The sequence below is a fragment of the Alligator mississippiensis genome, chromosome 3 (genome assembly GCF_030867095.1).
Source record: "Alligator mississippiensis isolate rAllMis1 chromosome 3, rAllMis1, whole genome shotgun sequence".
Lineage (NCBI taxonomy): Eukaryota > Metazoa > Chordata > Crocodylia > Alligatoridae > Alligator > Alligator mississippiensis.
Genome location: NC_081826.1, coordinates 45,806,347 through 45,823,899, shown reverse-complemented (window position 1 = coordinate 45,823,899; position 17,553 = coordinate 45,806,347). Strand labels below are relative to the sequence as shown.

The 17,553-nt window shown below is 47.1% G+C and overlaps 1 protein-coding gene across 5 annotated transcripts in view; it reads left to right on the top strand.

Moving 5' to 3' along the window:
• Window positions 1-17,553, top strand: part of SLC26A7 (solute carrier family 26 member 7) — a 146,909-nt gene that overhangs the window by 70,536 nt on the left and 58,820 nt on the right. For 4 of the 5 annotated variants that reach the window (XM_006268766.3, XM_059723893.1, XM_019486513.2 and 1 more), the window contains 2 exons: window positions 8,114-8,278; window positions 16,386-16,538. In XM_006268766.3, coding sequence (XP_006268828.1) covers window positions 8,114-8,278; window positions 16,386-16,538 — 318 coding nt within the window. Of the gene's footprint in view, window positions 1-8,113; window positions 8,279-16,385; window positions 16,539-16,598; window positions 17,343-17,553 lie in introns of those variants that run through there. The other variant, XM_059723895.1, reaches the window with a different exon arrangement.

Sequence of the window (17,553 nt, the reverse complement as noted above, 5' to 3'; positions counted from 1 at the left end):
TGCAAATGTTGCAAACTAAAATACAGTATTTAATTTGATGTATTATTTATGAATAATCAGAGAAAGCTAATTGCTGTTCAGAGTGAAGACCAAATCCATTTGGAACTAAAAGAATCAGTTGTCACAGTTGTACAGTAGATGTAATAAAATTTGAAGGTATTATGTCTTAAAACTTAAATATAGTTAGTTCCTGATAAGCATATCAGAAAGAAAAAAAATAGTCCTATATATCTTAGGAACAGTACTGTATAGTTTATTGTGTAATTGTCACTATTTATCTCTAATGGATAGGTAAGGAATGTGTTTGAAAATGTCTAGTGCACTTTTATCAGGCTAATATCTTTATAAAGTAGTTTGCTTAGCTGTGGGGAAAATATAGAGCAGTATTGTATGTTATATACTGTACTCCACAGATTAGAAACTGAGTTGTTAAAACTTGCAGATGAAAACAGAAAATTAACTTTTGCTGTGACAATAACCAAAAGTAGATTTTAAACATGGAGGCTTTTTAGTGACCTCAGTTCCAGTACTTTAGACAGCTGAGGAAAGGCAATAAAAGACTTCTGAGTTAGAGACAAAGTTAGGCGCTCTCTATTTTCAGAATTTCCATGGCTCTGCAGCCTCCTGTTGTGAGGTAGCAGCTGTAGAATGCTATAACTGGGATCTTGGTGCTGTCCCTTTCCAGACTCAGTGTCTGTGACTGATCTACCTTAGTAGCATTTTTCAGTGATTGAGAATGCACTGTTTCAAAGCTTTTAAATGCCATTCTCCCATATTCTAGTTCATTACCCTGCCTCAGAGTTACAATAATGCTAGAAAAATGCTTTCTTCCTTTGGATTGTGAGCTTGAGATTCGTGATTCATGAAAGTAGTGGAACCTAGGTTGGTTCACATGCCTGGGTGACCAAAAGGATATAGGAAATACATAAAGCTGATTAGATTGTCAAAATTATAAACCAAGACATTTGCTTTAGGAGGTTTCACCATCAAAATCAGTCAGTTTAAGGCCTGTCATATAAGGATGGATTTTATTTATCCTGTATACTCATTACTTCTTTTGTGACTGCAGCTTTTTTCAAAATATGTGTATATGTGTATTTACTCCAGCCTAGATTTACTGCACAGTAATCTACTGCTCAGTAAGTGATTTTGGGTAGGTGTCTACATGTTCAGAGACTAGGCAGGAAATTTGTTGCCAGGTCCCTGCAGCCCAGCAATGCACCTCTGTGGCCACTGGCGGGAGCGCTAGGCTTCAGCTCCAGCTGACACCAGCCTGGCAGCCCTCTTTAAAAGCCAGCCCTGCTCTGTACTCTCTGGGCAGCCAGTTCCTGTGCTCAGAAGCAGCATGGCAAGCACAGAGGCAGCATGTAGCAGCTTTGTTTGTGTCCACTTTTCCTCCCTGTGCTATGGCTGTCCCAGCCCCTGGTCCTGGCAGTGACAAACAGCATCCCAGGATCTTGCTCACCACTTTGATTACCCTGCTGGCCTGCCACACTGACTATTGCCTGGCCCATGGCGAGCTCTCCATGCCTAGCTCCCCCATAACCAGCCACCACCTGCCTACCCACAGCTCACCTTCCCAGGGCCGTCACCTCCATGCAGCTGCCACTGCCAGGGACACTGATGAGCAGCTCCATGAGACCACAGCTGGGGTCGCCATTGCCCCTGGTCCTGCCATGTCAGCCAGCACTGGTGGCAACACCTTGTCCAGCAGAACTGGGATGACAAGCAGTGAGTGGACACCTTCTGACTGACCTGGGTCCATCTTCAGGGACCTGCTCCACCAGCTCCAGTGCTACCTAGAGTGCCAGAACATTGGCATATGCCCGACCCTCCCTGCTGCCATCCACCTGCCCCTAGAACTGCTGAAGCTTGCCACACCTGCCAGTATCTGGTATGTGGGACACCTCTTCAGCATGGACAAGGCCTCTGCCATTCTGGAGGCATATGGCACCCTCCAGAACATACTGGCAGGCACAGTCCTTGGTGTCCATGACCCCAGATGGTGGTGGCAGGGTTCTGTGCACTGGGGTCCCCTCAGTGTACTGGGGCCCTGGACAAGGCCCACATGCTGTTCACCTGCACACCCCATGGAGACTGCCCCTAATGTAGTCACAGGGGATTCCACTGCATGGCCCTTCAGGCTGTCATAGACCACTGGGGCATGTTCACACATGTGAGCATTGCCTGGTTGGGCAGTGTGTATGATGGCTGTGCCTTCAGGAACTCTGGCCTGCCAGGACTGGCCAAGAGTGGGCATTGTGCACCGGGGGTGCCAGACCTGTAGCTGGGCACCATCACTGTTCCACTCCTGCTTATTGAGGACCCTGCCTATCTGCCCCTGGCCTGGCTGATGAGGCCCTACACTGGCCAGCTGCACCCTGCCAGCTCCACTTTAATCACTGCCTGGGCTGGACCTGCACACTGGTGGAGTGCTCCTTTGGCCACTTCAAGGGCTGCTGGCATTCCCTCGTTGCCCACCTAGAGGTTGCTGAGGAGAACCTTCCCTGGGTCATTGTTGCAGCCTCTGTACTGCATAATAACTGCGAGGCCTGGGGGGAGCTGTTCCACGAGGCCTGGGCAGAGAAGGTGCACAGGGTGGAGGTAGCCTGGCAGTGGGAACACCAGATGCAGCAGATCCCCACGCTGAGGCACCAGGAGAGCCAAGCACCCACCCGCAGGGGCCAGGGCACATTGGTGCAGGAAACTCTAGTGGACCACCTCCTGCAGCACTCCCCCTTCTAGTCTGCCTGCCCTGCTGCCCACAGACCCCTTACCCCCTGCCCCCCCCCAGCACCACTGTCATGCCAGACATGTGTCCAAAGAAGAAATCTTTATTTCCTGCACAGCACACCCCCATCCCACCCCTCCCTCCTCAACACACAGAGCTTCCTCCTCCTTCCCCAACAAACAGATCTCTTCCATTACCCTCCCCAATCACTGACAAAAAACCCTCTTCCCAGTATGAAAACTATTTGCAAAGTCTATGTTTTGGTGTCTCAGAGTTGGGGGCCATGGGGCGGGGGGCACGTAGGGGTCAGAACCTGGGGATAGGTGGCCAAGACCCTGGTCTTGGGCTGCTCCCCATGGGTGCACATGCCACAGCACATGTGGTGGGCGGAGGTCTCACCCAGGGGCAACAGTGCCCAGTGCTCCTCTGGGGTGGGTGGCTCTCCCTCTGGCTGGCAGAGTCCAGGCCCAGCAGTGCCAATGTGCAGTCCTGGTGCCACTCCAGGCATCTCTGGCTTCATGCTCACATGGAGCTGGGATGAGCAGCAAGCCTGGGCCCAGGCAGGTGGTGGTGGATCCAGGGTGGGGGCTTCTGGTGACTGGAGGTAGCACAGGGCTTCCTCCCAGGCTCCGGTGGGGGCCTGCTGTGGGGCAGCAGGTGGCTGCTAGGGGGTGTGCGGGGCTAGGAACACGGGCCAGTCAGCAGCGGGCATGAACAAGACTGCCAGGCCCAAGGTCCGACAGTCATTTTCCATGGCTTCCATGGCCTAGATCAGGATCCTATTTTGGTCCCACATGACCTGAAGCCGCAGCTGCTCCAGGGCCAGGAGTTCAGTGTGGAATGCCTCCTTCTGGGTGATGTCTTTCTCCCACCACCTCTTCTCTTGGGCTAAGTCCTTCTGCTGTCAAGCCCATGCATCATAAGCCCACTTATCAGCCACCACCACCAGCCTCTGGAGGAGGAGGGTCCTGTCCTGCATGTGCCTCTGACACAGCTGACACATCCAGAGAGACCCGGCACTGGGTGGCAGCTTCCCTGACCTGGCATTTCCGCTGACTCCTGTGGCCTCTTGCCTGTGTCCAGATGCTGGATCTGCAGAGCCAGGAGAAAGGAGGTTTTGTGAGAGTTTGCAACTTTTCAGAGATAAGATGCTCCGTACCAGAGGCCATGCGCTGCCCCACCTCAGATAGGGGGTTGGCTGTGGATGGGTGCCCAGGGACCATGGTAATTTGGCTGGGCAGGCCTGGGCCCAGGCAGCTGCTGGGTGATCTCCCTATCCCCGCACGCCCTTCTGGGGCCAGGAGTCCATCCGGTGTTGGCCTCAGGCAACCTGCTTCCCCCCCACTCCCCGTACTGTCCCCAGGGCTCCATGGCTCCAGACCTCCCCCCCACAGGCCAGCCACTCTGCTGTGCTGCTGCCCAGCCCATGGCACCCAAGTTTGTAGTCTCCCAGACAACTGGGATAAGGAGCTGGCTGCGCCCCCAACTTCTCCACGGGGATCCTCTCTGGGGAGGTGCCCTGGGGCCAGCCTTCTTCCACACTGCCATCGTGCCCCAAGTATGCCTCTGCTGCATGTGCCCCAGGTGGTGCATGATGAACTGTTTGTGCAAGCTGAGGTGTGCCCAAGCCACTGCATCCTGCTGCTGCTGCTAATCCTCATGGTGCCCTGGGTGCTCCTGCACTCCTGGTTTGGGACCCTGAGCTACACCAGCAAGGGGGGCAAGCCTGGGCTGCTTCTCAACCTCTGCTGCTGCCTGGAGAGTTACTTGTGGCAGTGCTACTTGTCCCTGCCTCCCACTGCCAAGGAGGACATTTCCGTCAGCATTGACACCTTCCTTGAAGTGTGAGAGGCCCATGCCCATCTAGTTCTGGGGGGCATAATGTGTCTTGCTTCTCTGAATGCTAGAGGTGGGAGACGGGTAGGGAGGGGAGGCTGGGTCAGGGGCTGGGGCTTGGGGCAGGAGTTGGGGCTGGGGCAGAAAGGGCCCTCCCCACAGTGTAGGCCTTACCATGTGGCTGGGGCTGGTGAGGCTGGCAGCTTGGTGCAGTCTTCCCCATCGACAATGGTGTCCAGCTGTGCCTGGTGTTCTGGTCCCTCAGTGCATGGTGTACAGGTGCCTGGCCAGGGTACATGCCTGGGGAGGAGCTGGTGCTGCTGACAGTGACATGGCAGGCAGCAGCTGCTGAGGCAGGTGCTGGCCAGGGAACCCTGATGGTTGACTGTGCACCCTGCTGGTGGACTGTGCAGCCAAGGAGCTAGGCAGGATGGGATGCTGAAAACCCAAGGGTCCCTTCTCCAATGATATATCACTGGAAAGGTCAGGGCTGGGTGGGGGCTTGGGCAGGCTGCCTATGCTGGTAAAAACTGCATAATTTTGGCCTAGGTCCCGGGGTGCCAAAATGCAGGTCAGCTGCCACGTAGATGGCATGGATTTGTGGGCATAGCCAGACTGACAATTGTGGTCGGTCACAGCCACCCATTGTGCCTGCAAGGCCTTGGCCTTTATGTGACACTGCCGCACTGACTGGGAGTGCCCATTCTCCCTACCCTGATCAACAGGGCATCATAAATGTGGACGTTCAAGCGCCCTCCCCACTCAAATTGGCACAGCACTTCTACATTGCCCCAGAGCACCATGAGGTTGCCAACCTCCTTCTGGCTCCATTTGGGGCCCCAGGTGAAGGGCATGGGTATGCACACACAGACTAGACAGGGAGGACAAGGCCATTGTGGGTCCTGCACCAGCTTTCTGGGACCCTGCCTAGCTGTCTCACTGTTGCTGGCCCTGGGTAGCAGCCAGCAGCACCCAGCATGGGGCACAGCATAGGACTGTCAGCTGTGTGGCAGAAACAATGCCCTGCAGTAGTTGTAGACACAGGGTAGGCTGCTGGGGCAGGTAGCCTGGCCCTGCTGCCAGAAGCTGTCTGCAGGGCACTCTGAGGTGCTGACAGGCTGGCCGGGGGCTGCAGCAGCCTACAGCAACAGATGTGCACCCACCTGCCTGACAGCGGTGCCCTGGCAGCCACAAGGCTGTATAGGGCCACACAGGAGCAAAGGATGCCAGAAAGACAGGCACAGCTCAGCTGTGGCCTGCCCAATGGGGCACACACAGCCTGCACTGCTTTCAGGCTACCAGTGATTTGTGCCTCAGGGCAGGCAAGTCATTTTTGTGGTATAAGGGGCCATGGGGTGGGGGCGTCTAGAGGGCAGAGCCCAGAGGCAGGCTGCTAGCATCCTAGCCTCTGACTGTTCTCCCATGGGTGCCCACGCCTCAGGTGGGGGGCTTGTCCAGGGGTGACAGCAGTTGCTGGTGGATCCCCCTCTGTCAGGTTGTGTCTGTGGCCAGCAGGGCTTGCATGTAATCCTGCCCCCACTGCTGACAGCTGCTGGTGGGTGACAGGCAGGTCTAGGCCCTGGGTAGCACTAGATCCAGGGAGGGGGCCAGGCCAGGGTTTCCTAGTGGCTGGAGGCAGCAGAGGACCTCCTTCCAGGCCCAGGCAGGTGCCTGCTGCAGGGTGGCAGGAAGCTGCCAAGGGGCCTGCAGGGCTAGGGATGGGGGATGGACAGCAGCTGGCATGAATGAGACTTCCAGGCCCAGGATGGTGTCTAGCACCTGACAGTCATCATCTGTGGCCTGCTCTGCCTGGCCCAGGATGGCGTTTTGCTTCCTCAATACCTGGATCCACTAGCATTCCAGGGCTAGGAGCTCAGTCCAGAACTCCTGGTTAGCCCAGTCCCGCACCTTCTCATGGGCAATGTTTTCCACCCACCACCTGTCCTGGTAGGCCATGTCCTCCACCTGCTAGGCCTGTGCACCCTACTGCCCAGAAGGTGTCTGCAGGCAGCCCTAGGGGAGTGGCAGGCATGGCCAGGGGCTGCAGCAGCCTGAAGCACCCTTCAGCACCCTGCTGCCCCAGTGGTACTGCCCTGGCAACCACGTGGCAGTGCAGAGCCAGGAGTACACACAGGGCCTGCAGTGTCCTCAGGCTGCCTGTGTTATGTGCCCCAGGGCACAAAACATCTGCAGTCTTTTATAGCCTGCAAACAGGGGCTGCCATAGAGGCAACCCAGCCCTGGAGCAGGAGAGGCTCCTTGCAGCCCTGGGGCTGGCCTCAGCCTGGCCTCCTAGTGGGTGGGCAGACCTGGGAGCTAACTTGGTCCTGGGTTGCATCTACATGTGCTTTACTGTGCTTTAACTAATCCTGCTTTAATTTGCTAGTTGCATTTGCAAGTAGCAAATTTAAGCAAGATTAAAGATTTTTACTGCACAGTAAGTGTGCACACATGTAGATGGCCATGCTTACAGCACAGTACACTGTGCCAATGCACAGTAACATGTCTTGTGTAGACACGCCCAGTATGTCTCTTCCTGCATTTCTGTAACGTTCCTGAAAAGTTTGAAATCAACTTTATAGTCAAACAAAATTAGGCCAATTCCTGCTTTTCTTTTGTCAGTTAAAAGAGGATTGCACTAGCATGACTGGAAGTAGAATTTGTCCCCATTGTTTTAAACTTTCTGAACATAAGGTGACCTACTACATTCTACTTTGAGTCAGTTCAACTGTATTCCAAATGCATTGTTGAAACACAGAAAATAGATTTTAAATACCTTTATAATGTTTTAATTTTAGCTAGACTTTTATTCTAGTTTTACTTTTCAGCTAGGGGATCTTGTTGGTCCCTTTCTTTTAATAGCACATGTGTTTTGGTATTCCCTGTGGATATTAAGGGGACAGAATGCAAATAGGTATGTAGACATCCAAGTCATTCTTTAAAGAGAGATTATATTTTGGATTGTGGCTTAGAAATAGCTCACAACTCCATCCCTTTGTATCAATAAAACTATGCTAAGAGCATGAGAATTGCTCTGAAAATTCCCTGACATAAGAGAAATCCTCAGGTGTTATTGAGCTGGTATGGCAGCAGGTAGAGTAGATGGCATAATTAAGCTGTTAATTTTCTCCTAACCCTTTTGCTATCACCTATGGCAGTAATGGAAATCTCCTATTTTATGCTGTCTTGATGAGTAAATAACTTACACAATTTTTTGCATTTCTTTATTTGAGCTGAAGAGAATAACAAGCAGAACCAATATTTGGGGAATTCATTATATGAACACATTTTGCATTAGGTTTTGTAAATGAGCTTGCTTTAGAGGCTGGTAAATTAATGAGTTAGTACTGGTAAGAAATTCACAGAAAGGCTTAGTGTATTTCACTTGAAGCTACATTGATCTTTCATGGCATGGATCTGAAACTGCTTTTGATTTTCCAACGATAATAATTTATCTTATGGTTTAAAGGGATCTTTTTCCTTACATTAACATCAAAATACCAAATCTTAATGTAATCATCACTGATACATATCTTTGGTTTCTTAGGTAACAATGTTTGTGCTTCATTTGGGAAGTGCCACTTTCTTGTTAACAGAACCAGTGATAAGTGCAATGACAACTGGGGCAGCTACGCATGTCGTGACTTCACAAGTGAAGTATCTTTTGGGAATGAAAATGCCATATATATCAGGACCACTGGGATTCTTTTACGTGAGTTCACCAAAGGAGATTTGCATTTTTATTTGCTAACATTTTGTTTAAAATCTATAGCTTTTTGTGAGGTTATATGTGCATGTTGGGGGCAAACTAAACTCCTTCTATTAGCATTAATGGCATTTAGAACCCGTAAGGACTGCCTGAGTTTGAACTAGCAAAATTAGGCCTTGAGTTACATTACATTATCCAATTAAAAATAATCCAGTTTTGTAGGACTGTTAATAGTTACATATATTTGATTGAACAATTATAAATATTTAATCTTTTTCATATGTTAACAGAAGGAAAAACAAGCAAGTTTTATACCATTCCACATGAACAGTTAACTTTTGTTGTATGTCATGTCTGGGGGAACCCAAGATATTTCAAATTTCATCCTAAGCATGCTGCCTGTCATATTTTTGCTAAATGAACCCTCGTTATCAGTGTAGAGAAATGAATGTCCAATAAATAGTTACCTTAGCTGTGCTACTGCTCTTTCATGACATAGTATAACTTTGTCGTACAGCATCTCAAGCTTGTATCTTTATTGTAATTTCCATATTATTAGTACATCTTTTTATATAGAGTTGTAGTTCTTTTGTATGATAACCCATTGTCTAGAAACGTCTACTGTAATAAAATCTTCAAGCTTATGTATCGTGACCATATTCTTCCAACACAAGCATGTTGTATCCTTTTTCTATACCTGCCATGCCAATGCAATGGAGCCCTTATCTGCATAAAGGAATATATTAGTGTGGCTCTGTGTTAGCTGATAGTTTTCATATATTCAGCCAATGAACAACTAATGAATGAGGTCTGTGTATACTAGCATAGCCCCTTGACCCTAGAATGTATATCTGTTTAGCCACTGAAGTGAAACTGGCATTTAAAGAACATTGAATATGTTTTCTTAAATCACCTCTGCTTTCTACTCCCAATCTGATTCACCTTTCATTTTTGAGTGGCTGGCAGGAGGGGACATTGAAATGGCATCTCTGCTAAAATCTGTAGGTAATAGGGAAATGTATGAATTCTGCAAGACAGGGTATTTTGCTATTTATAAATATTCTGTTGGTTATATTTTGTACACAATGCCTATTTATAATTTTTACAAAGCCCAATAAATTATTAATGGCTGTTATAGCCATCTAACAAATATGAATAATATATGTTATAGACGGTTATAAACAGATAAGTAAAAATTGCTATAAGCCATGACTATAAAATAGCCTATTGAGCTTTATTTTAAAAATAGATTAACCATTGAATGGCTCTTGTATCCTAACTATAAAATGTAACCTTTTTTTTATATCTGCTGTGCCAGAGCCACAGAGCCCCTATCTTCATAAAGGAATATATTAATTTGGTAGAAATGACTAATATCAACTAAAGCATCCAAGAAATAATCAAAGCAGTAGTATAGTATAATAAATAATAAGGAACAGCAATGATGCAAATAAATATTTCTGTCTTGGGCAGCTGGTAATATCATAAATGAAGTCTTCAGAAAATTTTCAAGGTTATCTATTCCCTTCTCCCTTGTATTTTTGTCAGAGCTGGCTGTCATTCATAGATTCATAGATTCATAGATGTTAGGGTTGGAAGGGACCTCAATAGATCTTCGAGTCCGACCCCCTGCATAGGCAGGAAAGATTGATGGATCTAGATGACCCCAGCTAGATGCATATCCAACCTCCTCTTGAAGACCCCCAGGGTAGGGAAGAGAACCACCTCCCTTGGGAGCCCATTCCAGACCTTGGCCACGTCAACCCTCATCAAGACGGAATCCAAGGATGAGGAAGTAGAAGGATTGTGGGTTAGGCTACATGGGGGGCAAGGAGAAAGGGATTTGGTGGTAGGGGTCTGCTACAGACCCCCACATCAAGTGGAAGAAATAGATGCGGGGCTCCTGAGGCAGCTCACGGAGACCATAAAAGCTAAAGAGGCGGTAGTCATGGGGGACCTAAACTACCCGGACATCTGCTGGGAGACACAGACGGCAAAGTCCCACCGCTCACGCAGGTTTCTAACCTGTGTACAGGACCTCCATCTGACACAGGAAGTACACGGTCCCACTAGGGGGAATGCCATACTGGATCTGGTATTGGCAACGGGGGATGACATGGTAGGGGACCTCCAGATCGGTAGCCATCTGGGGGACAGTGATCACCTAATAATAGAATTCACCATAAGGCGTCGAGTGGGTAAGGTAACTAGTAGGGTGAAAGTGCTAGACTTTAGGAAAGCTGATTTAAATGAACTCAGGCGATTAGTCAAGGACGCACTGCAGAGTAGGAGTTTTGAAGTGATGGGAGCCCAAGAAGGGTGGCTGTGCCTTAAGGAAATGATCCTTCGGGCACAAAGCGAGACGATCCCCGTGAGGGGTAAAAGAGGGAAAGGGGCCAGGAGGCTTCCCTGGCTGACCGCAGAAATCCAGGGCAGCCTAAGGGCCAAAAGGGGAGCACATAAAAAGTGGAAACAGAGAGAGATCACCGAAGACGAATATACCTCCTCTGCTCGTGCTTGTAGAGAGGCAGTTAGATGGGCCAAAGCTACCATGGAGCTGAGGATGGCATCCCAAGTAAAGGACAACAAGAAATTGTTTTTTAGATATATAGGGAGTAAAAGGAAGGCCCAGGGAGGAATAGGACCCCTGCTAAATGGGCAGAAACAATTAGTGACGGACAGGGGGGACAAGGCTGAACTCCTCAACGAGTTCTTTGCCTCAGTGTTCCTAAGCAAGGGGCACGACAAGGGTCTCACTGGGGTTGAAGAGAGGCAGCAGCAAGGCACCAGACTTCCATGCGTAGACCCTGAGATGGTGCAGAGTCACTTGGAAGAACTGGATGCCTTTAAGTCGGCAGGCCCGGATGAGCTCCATCCGAGGGTGCTGAAGGCATTGGCCAATGTCATTGCAGAGCCACTGGCGGGAATATTTGAACGCTCGTGGCACACGGGCCAAGTCCCGGAGGACTGCAAAAGGGCCAATGTGGTCCCCATTTTCAAAAAGGGGAGGAAGGAGGACCCGGGCAACTATAGGCCAGTCAGTCTCACCTCCATCCTTGGTAAAGTCTTTGAAAAAATTATCAAGGCTCACATATGCGAGAGCCCGGCAGGAGAAATTATGCTGAGGGGAAACCAGCATGGGTTCGTGGCAGACAGATCGTGCCTGACCAATCTCGTCTCTTTTTATGACCAGGTTACGAAATGCCTGGACACAGGAGGAGGGGTGGATGTCGTATACTTAGACTTCAGGAAGGCCTTCGATACGGTATCCCACCCCATACTGGTGAACAAGTTAAGAGGCTGTGACTTGGATGACTACACAGTCCAGTGCGTGGCGAATTGGCTGGAGGGTCGCACCCAGAGAGTCGTGGTGGATGGGTCGGCTTCGACCTGGAAGGGTGTGGGCAGTGGGGTCCCGCAGGGCTCGGTCCTTGGACCGATACTTTTTAATGTCTTCATCAGCAACTTGGACAAGGGAGTGAAATGTACTCTGTCCAAGTTTGCAGATGACACAAAGCTATGGGGAGAAGTGGACACGCCAGAGGGCAGGGAACAGCTGCAAGCAGACCTGGACAGGTTGAACAAGTGGGCAGAAAACAACAGAATGCAATTCAACAAGGAGAAATGCAAAGTGCTGCACCTAGGGAGGAAAAATGTCCAGCACACCTACAGCCTAGGGAATGACCTGCTGGGTGGCACGGAAGTAGAAAGGGATCTTGGAGTTCTAGTGGACTCCAAGATGAACATTAGTCGGCAGTGTGATGAAGCCATCAGAAAAGCCAATGGCACTTTATCATGCATCAGCAGATGCATAACGAATAGGTCCAAGGAGGTGATACTTCCCCTCTATTGGGCGCTGGTCAGACCACAGTTAGAGTACTGCGTGCAATTCTGGGCGCTGCAATTCAAGAAGGATGCGGATAACCTGGAGAGGGTCCAGAGAAGGGCCACTCGTATGGTTAAGGGCTTGCAGACCAAGCCCTACGAGGGGAGACTAGAGAAACTGGATCTTTTCAGCCTCCGCAAGACAAGGTTGAGAAGCGACCTTGTGGCTGCCTATAAGTTCATCACGGGGGCACAGAAGGGAATTGGTGAGTATTTATTCACCAAGGCGCCCCCGGGGGTTACAAGAAATAATGGCCACAAGCTAGCAGAGAGCAGATTTAGATTGGACATTAGGAAGAACTTCTTCACAGTTCGAGTGGCCAAGGTCTGGAACGGGCTCCCAAGGGAGGTAGTGCTCTCCCCTACCCTGGGGGTCTTCAAGAGGAGGTTAGATAAGCCTCTAGCTGGGGTGATCTAGACCCAGCACTCTTTCCTGCTTATGCAGGGGGTCGGACTCGATGATCTATTAAGGTCCCTTCCGACCCTAACATCTATGAATCTAACTGTGAAGAAGTTCTTCCTAATGTCCAATCTAAATCTGCTCTCTGCTAGCTTGTGGCCATTATTTCTTGTAACCCCCAGGGGCGCCTTGGTGAACAAAACCTGACCAATTCCCTTCTGTGCCCCCGTGATGAACTTATAGGCAGCCACAAGGTCGCCTCTCAACCTTCTCTTGCGGAGGCTGAAAAGGTCCAGGTTCTCTAGTCTCTCCTCATAGGGCTTGGTCTGCAAGCCCTTAACCATATGAGTGGCCCTTCTCTGGACCCTCTCCAGGTTATCTGCATCCCTCTTGAAGTGCGGTGCCCAGAATTGCATGCAGTACTCCAACTGCAGTCTGACCAGCGCCCAATAGAGAGGAAGTATCACCTCTTTGTATCTGTTCGTCATGCATCTGCTGATGCATGATAAAGTGTCATTAGCTTTTCTGATGGCTTCGTCACACTGCTGACTCATGTTCATCTTGGAGTCCACTAGGACTCCAAGATCCCTTTCCACTTCCGTGCCACCAAGCAGGTCATTTCCTAGGTAGTAGGTATGCTGGACATTTTTCCTCCCTAGGTGCAGCATTTTGCATTTGTTGAACTGCAGTTCTGTTGTTTTCTGCCCACTTGTCCAATCTATCCAGGTCTGCTTGCAGCTGTTCCCTGCCCTCTGGCGTGTCCACTTGTCCCCACAGTTTTGTGTCACCCGCAGACTTGAACAGAGTACACTTCACTCCCTCGTCCAAGTCACTGATGAAGACATTAAAGAGTATCGGTCCAAGGACCGAGCCCTGCAGGACCCCACCGCCCACACCCTTCCAGGTCGAAACCGACCCATCCACCACAACTCTCTGGGTGCGACCCACTAGCCAATTCGCCATGCACCGGACTGTGTAGTCATCCAAGTCACAGCCTCTTAACGTGTTCACCAGTATGGGGTGGGATACTGTATCGAAGGCCTTCCTGAAGTCTAAGTATACAACATCCATCCCTACTCCTGCGTCCAGGTGTTTCGTAACCTGGTCATAAAAAGAGACTAGATTAGTCAGGCATGTGCTACGAACCTGTGCTGGTTTCCCCTCAGCATAATTTGTCCTGCCGGGTTCTCGCAAATGTGAGCCTTGATAATTTTTTCAAAGACTTTGTTTGCCAAGGATGGAGGTGAGACTGACTGGCCTATAGTTGCCCGGGTCCTCCTTCCTCCCCTTCTTGAAAATGGGGACCACATTGGCCCTTTTCCAGTCCTCTGGGACTTGGCCCATGCGCCACGAGCGTTCAAATATTCCCGCCAGTGGCTGTGAAATAATCATTGTTGACCTTCTTATGCTGAAATCAAATAGTTTCTTCCCATGTTCAAGTTATACAAAACACGACCAACGTATTTGAAAAATGCTGAGTTACTGTTTAAAAAAAAATCTTTAAAAAGGTGATTGTGAATGATGAAATATCTGTTTATTAGAATAAATGAATTTACCTTAAAGATGCTGCAAAAATGAGAAACTTTCCTAGCACATATTTATATTGCTTTTCAGTATTTTAGTCAGAAACGTTACAAGATATATTGCCAATATTAATTAATATGGTATTAGTTACATATGAAAAATGCACCAAATAATTATGTACATGTAACTAAGAAGTGAAATGCAAGTTTGGCAACCATTTTTTTGTACATTTTCTTTACACACAAATTCATGTATTTAACCTGTTCTTTTCTCCACTCCTCTGAAACCTATTACCACTAAAGCAATTTTTTTCTCTGGCTTGGACACCCTTCTGGACTGCAAGGCAGGAACCAAGAATATTAATAAAATGTGATAGGAATGTCAAAGGCAAAATAAACCAATGAAACATAGTCTTTTATAAAGAATGAGATCACAGTTAAATACATACAAATGAGATGTATATGTGTAGAACAAATCTACTTTGAAGACTTCGGGACTGTGGGATTTCTGAGTAAATAATATAATTCTGTGATTTATTTAATCACTTTTTTCCTGTAAACTGTAACATTTCCATTTTTCTGTGCATGGTACCATCTAAAAATGCAGGGGAAAAGAGTCCCCAGCTTAAAAGTTATTTATGGAAGGAAAAGAGGATTGAGGTAGAAAGAAAGAGGTGTTGGGAAAAGATAATGTGAAGTCTTGTTTTACAATCATAAAATCATAAGAAACAGGGCTAGAACAGACCTTAGAAGTCATCTAATCCAGCTACCTGCTCAAGGCAGGATCATCCCTGCTTAAATCATCCTAGTCAAGTGTTTGTCTAACTCATGGATTCCAGCTTCTAAGTGGCTGGGGACCAAACACCCCATAGGCTGCATCAGGGAGAGCCACAGGCCCCTGGGCTACATACCATGTAGATGTTCATGCTACGCCATGCTGGCAGCCCTCCATTTGCCCTCCCTACCCCCTACCTCCTAAGGTGGCTGTTCCTGATAATCTTGTTATCTCCTCTTGTGACCAAAATCACCTGCTCCATCAACTATTAACTGAAGACCAGAACAGATGGAGGCTTAAGAGGCTTAAAAGGCATAAATTGTTTGTACATGAAGCCAACAAGCTGCTGGAAGAGATTGGGGATGCTGAAACAAACCTATGGGCAGCATTGGAGCAGGCCAACTGCTGGGAAAGGTCAGACCTATTTCTACAGCATTTTATACCAACATCAAATGAGTCCCCCAGTGGGCATGACCTTGAATGGATCAAGCTGAATGCACTGAGATCTGGATACAGGTGCTTTAAAAGAACACTTCACAAGATGAACATCTTGGACAGCCCCCTGTGTGAATGAACGTCCATCAAAAAGCACAGCACTTCATTGATATCTCTTCATCTTAATCACAGGGGTTTGTGCCTTTGTTTTCTGAATCTTCAAATTTGGAACAGTTACCTGGGGGCTAAATTTCTTTAGTATGTCTTACTCATCTCAGAAAGTAACCAAGGGTATTTTGAACTGGAGGTAATCAATTATTTTGGAGTGAACAAACAAAAGAATATGAGTTATGTAACCCATTTTACAGTAGCTAGCACCCAGCATTTATGGCAGATAGTCACATGTTCATTTTTGTGAGTGGATGAATGCTTTCTCAGTGTGTCAGTGAGCCATGTGACCTGAAAATGTTTGATATTGTTATTGCATTGGTTCCCTTATATGCTATTAAGTGACAGATTAATCAGATTTAATAGTTAAACCATCAGCGTTTGAATTAAATAAAACCTGTTCATTGACATGTGCTGGTAGACTTACAATATTTCATTAGTGATCCCAAGCTCAAATAAGTGGCTCTAACTTTGTTTTACCATGTCATTATCTCAGTGAATTAAGTGGGAGCTTTACATTTTTAAGGAATGAATAAAATCTCAGTTCTTGCCCCTCTACTAGTAAGCTTGTTTTGTCATATACTCAAGATAATTTTTTTTTTAAATTTAAAGTGTGTTTATTGCTAGAAATGTACAGTACTCTTTATATCTAAATATTTTGCAAGGTATTCACATCTTTCTGAACTGTTGAAGGTTGTCTTGTAATAGTAGATAAATTATTTATTTCTCTACAGAATTTTGAACAAATGTCAGTATATCAGATTACTTAACTCTTACAGCATTGGCTCATGTCTCAAGGATAATTCTGAGAGAATAATATGCAAGAATACTTAGGGTATGCCCTATAGCATGAAAGATATATTCTAGAATGAAGCATTTTACATCTCTAGTTGTTGTTTGTCTGTCTGTTTTTATTCACTATAGATTTATGCCTACATTTTTGAAAATATCAAATCGGTTCAATTAGAAGCTTTACTTCTGTCCTTGCTGAGCATTGTGGTGCTTGTTCTCGTTAAAGAACTGAATGAAAAATTTAAAAGAATCATTAAAGTCATTCTTCCCATTGATCTAGTTTTGGTAAGTATGGAGTCAGATATTCACACAATCTGCCAAAGTTTACTGTATTGTCTATAGTTACCCACAGTCACACCTGCCTCTTATTAAATCTAAAGCTAATTTTCCTTGTTAAATGTTAATGTAAAAACAAGAAACAGTTTGGCCAAATAATTAAGAAAGAAGTCACATATGTTCTCAGTTTATAAAACATTTTTCATATATTTACTATTTATTACATAAATACAAGACTTTGAGGCCTAAAATGTTAAAATATGGGAAGTTTTAACTATAAAAACAAAGGAGTAATTGTTGTTGTGAAGCAGTAAGAGAGGCCAATGTTGGCCAACTGAAGTTAAACATTATTTCTTACATTTATTCATGAGAACAACTACACTACCACTTTCTATAACTTTTTTTCCTGTTTTCTTTATGTACAGTGCAGGTACAGCAGAAATCAATGACAGCATCATAGGTCTTCAGATATCAAGGAGTTATAGAAACAGCCCTTGTACCAGAAGACGTTTTCTGTGTTTCTTTGTATCTCTTGCAGAAAGCAAACAAAACTGAATGGAGAACCTGTTGAGAACATGTGGGGCCAACCCTATACTTCTGCTTGGCTTGGAAATTTCACATACAAAAAGCAGACATTTTCTAAAACTGGCAAAATCCTAATGAAGCACATTCATAGATTGATAGATTGTTAGGGGCTGGAAGGGACCTTGTAGATCATTGGGTCCTGTCACTCTGCACTAGACAGGAAAAGACAACTGTGATCAAGTGACCCCAGTGAGGTGACTGTCCAGTCTCCTTTTGAAGATTTCCAGGGTAGGTGACTGCACCACCACTGGAGGGAGTTTATTCCACAGTCTGAACAAGTTTTTCCTGGAATTGAGCCTGAAGTGGCCTTCCAGGAGTTTGTATCCATTGCTCCTTGTCTTCCCTAGGTGTGCCCTGGTGAACAGCTGTTCACCAAGTTCTTGATGTACTTTTCTGATGTAGTGGTAAGCGTCTACCAAGTGCTCTCAGCAGTAAGTCG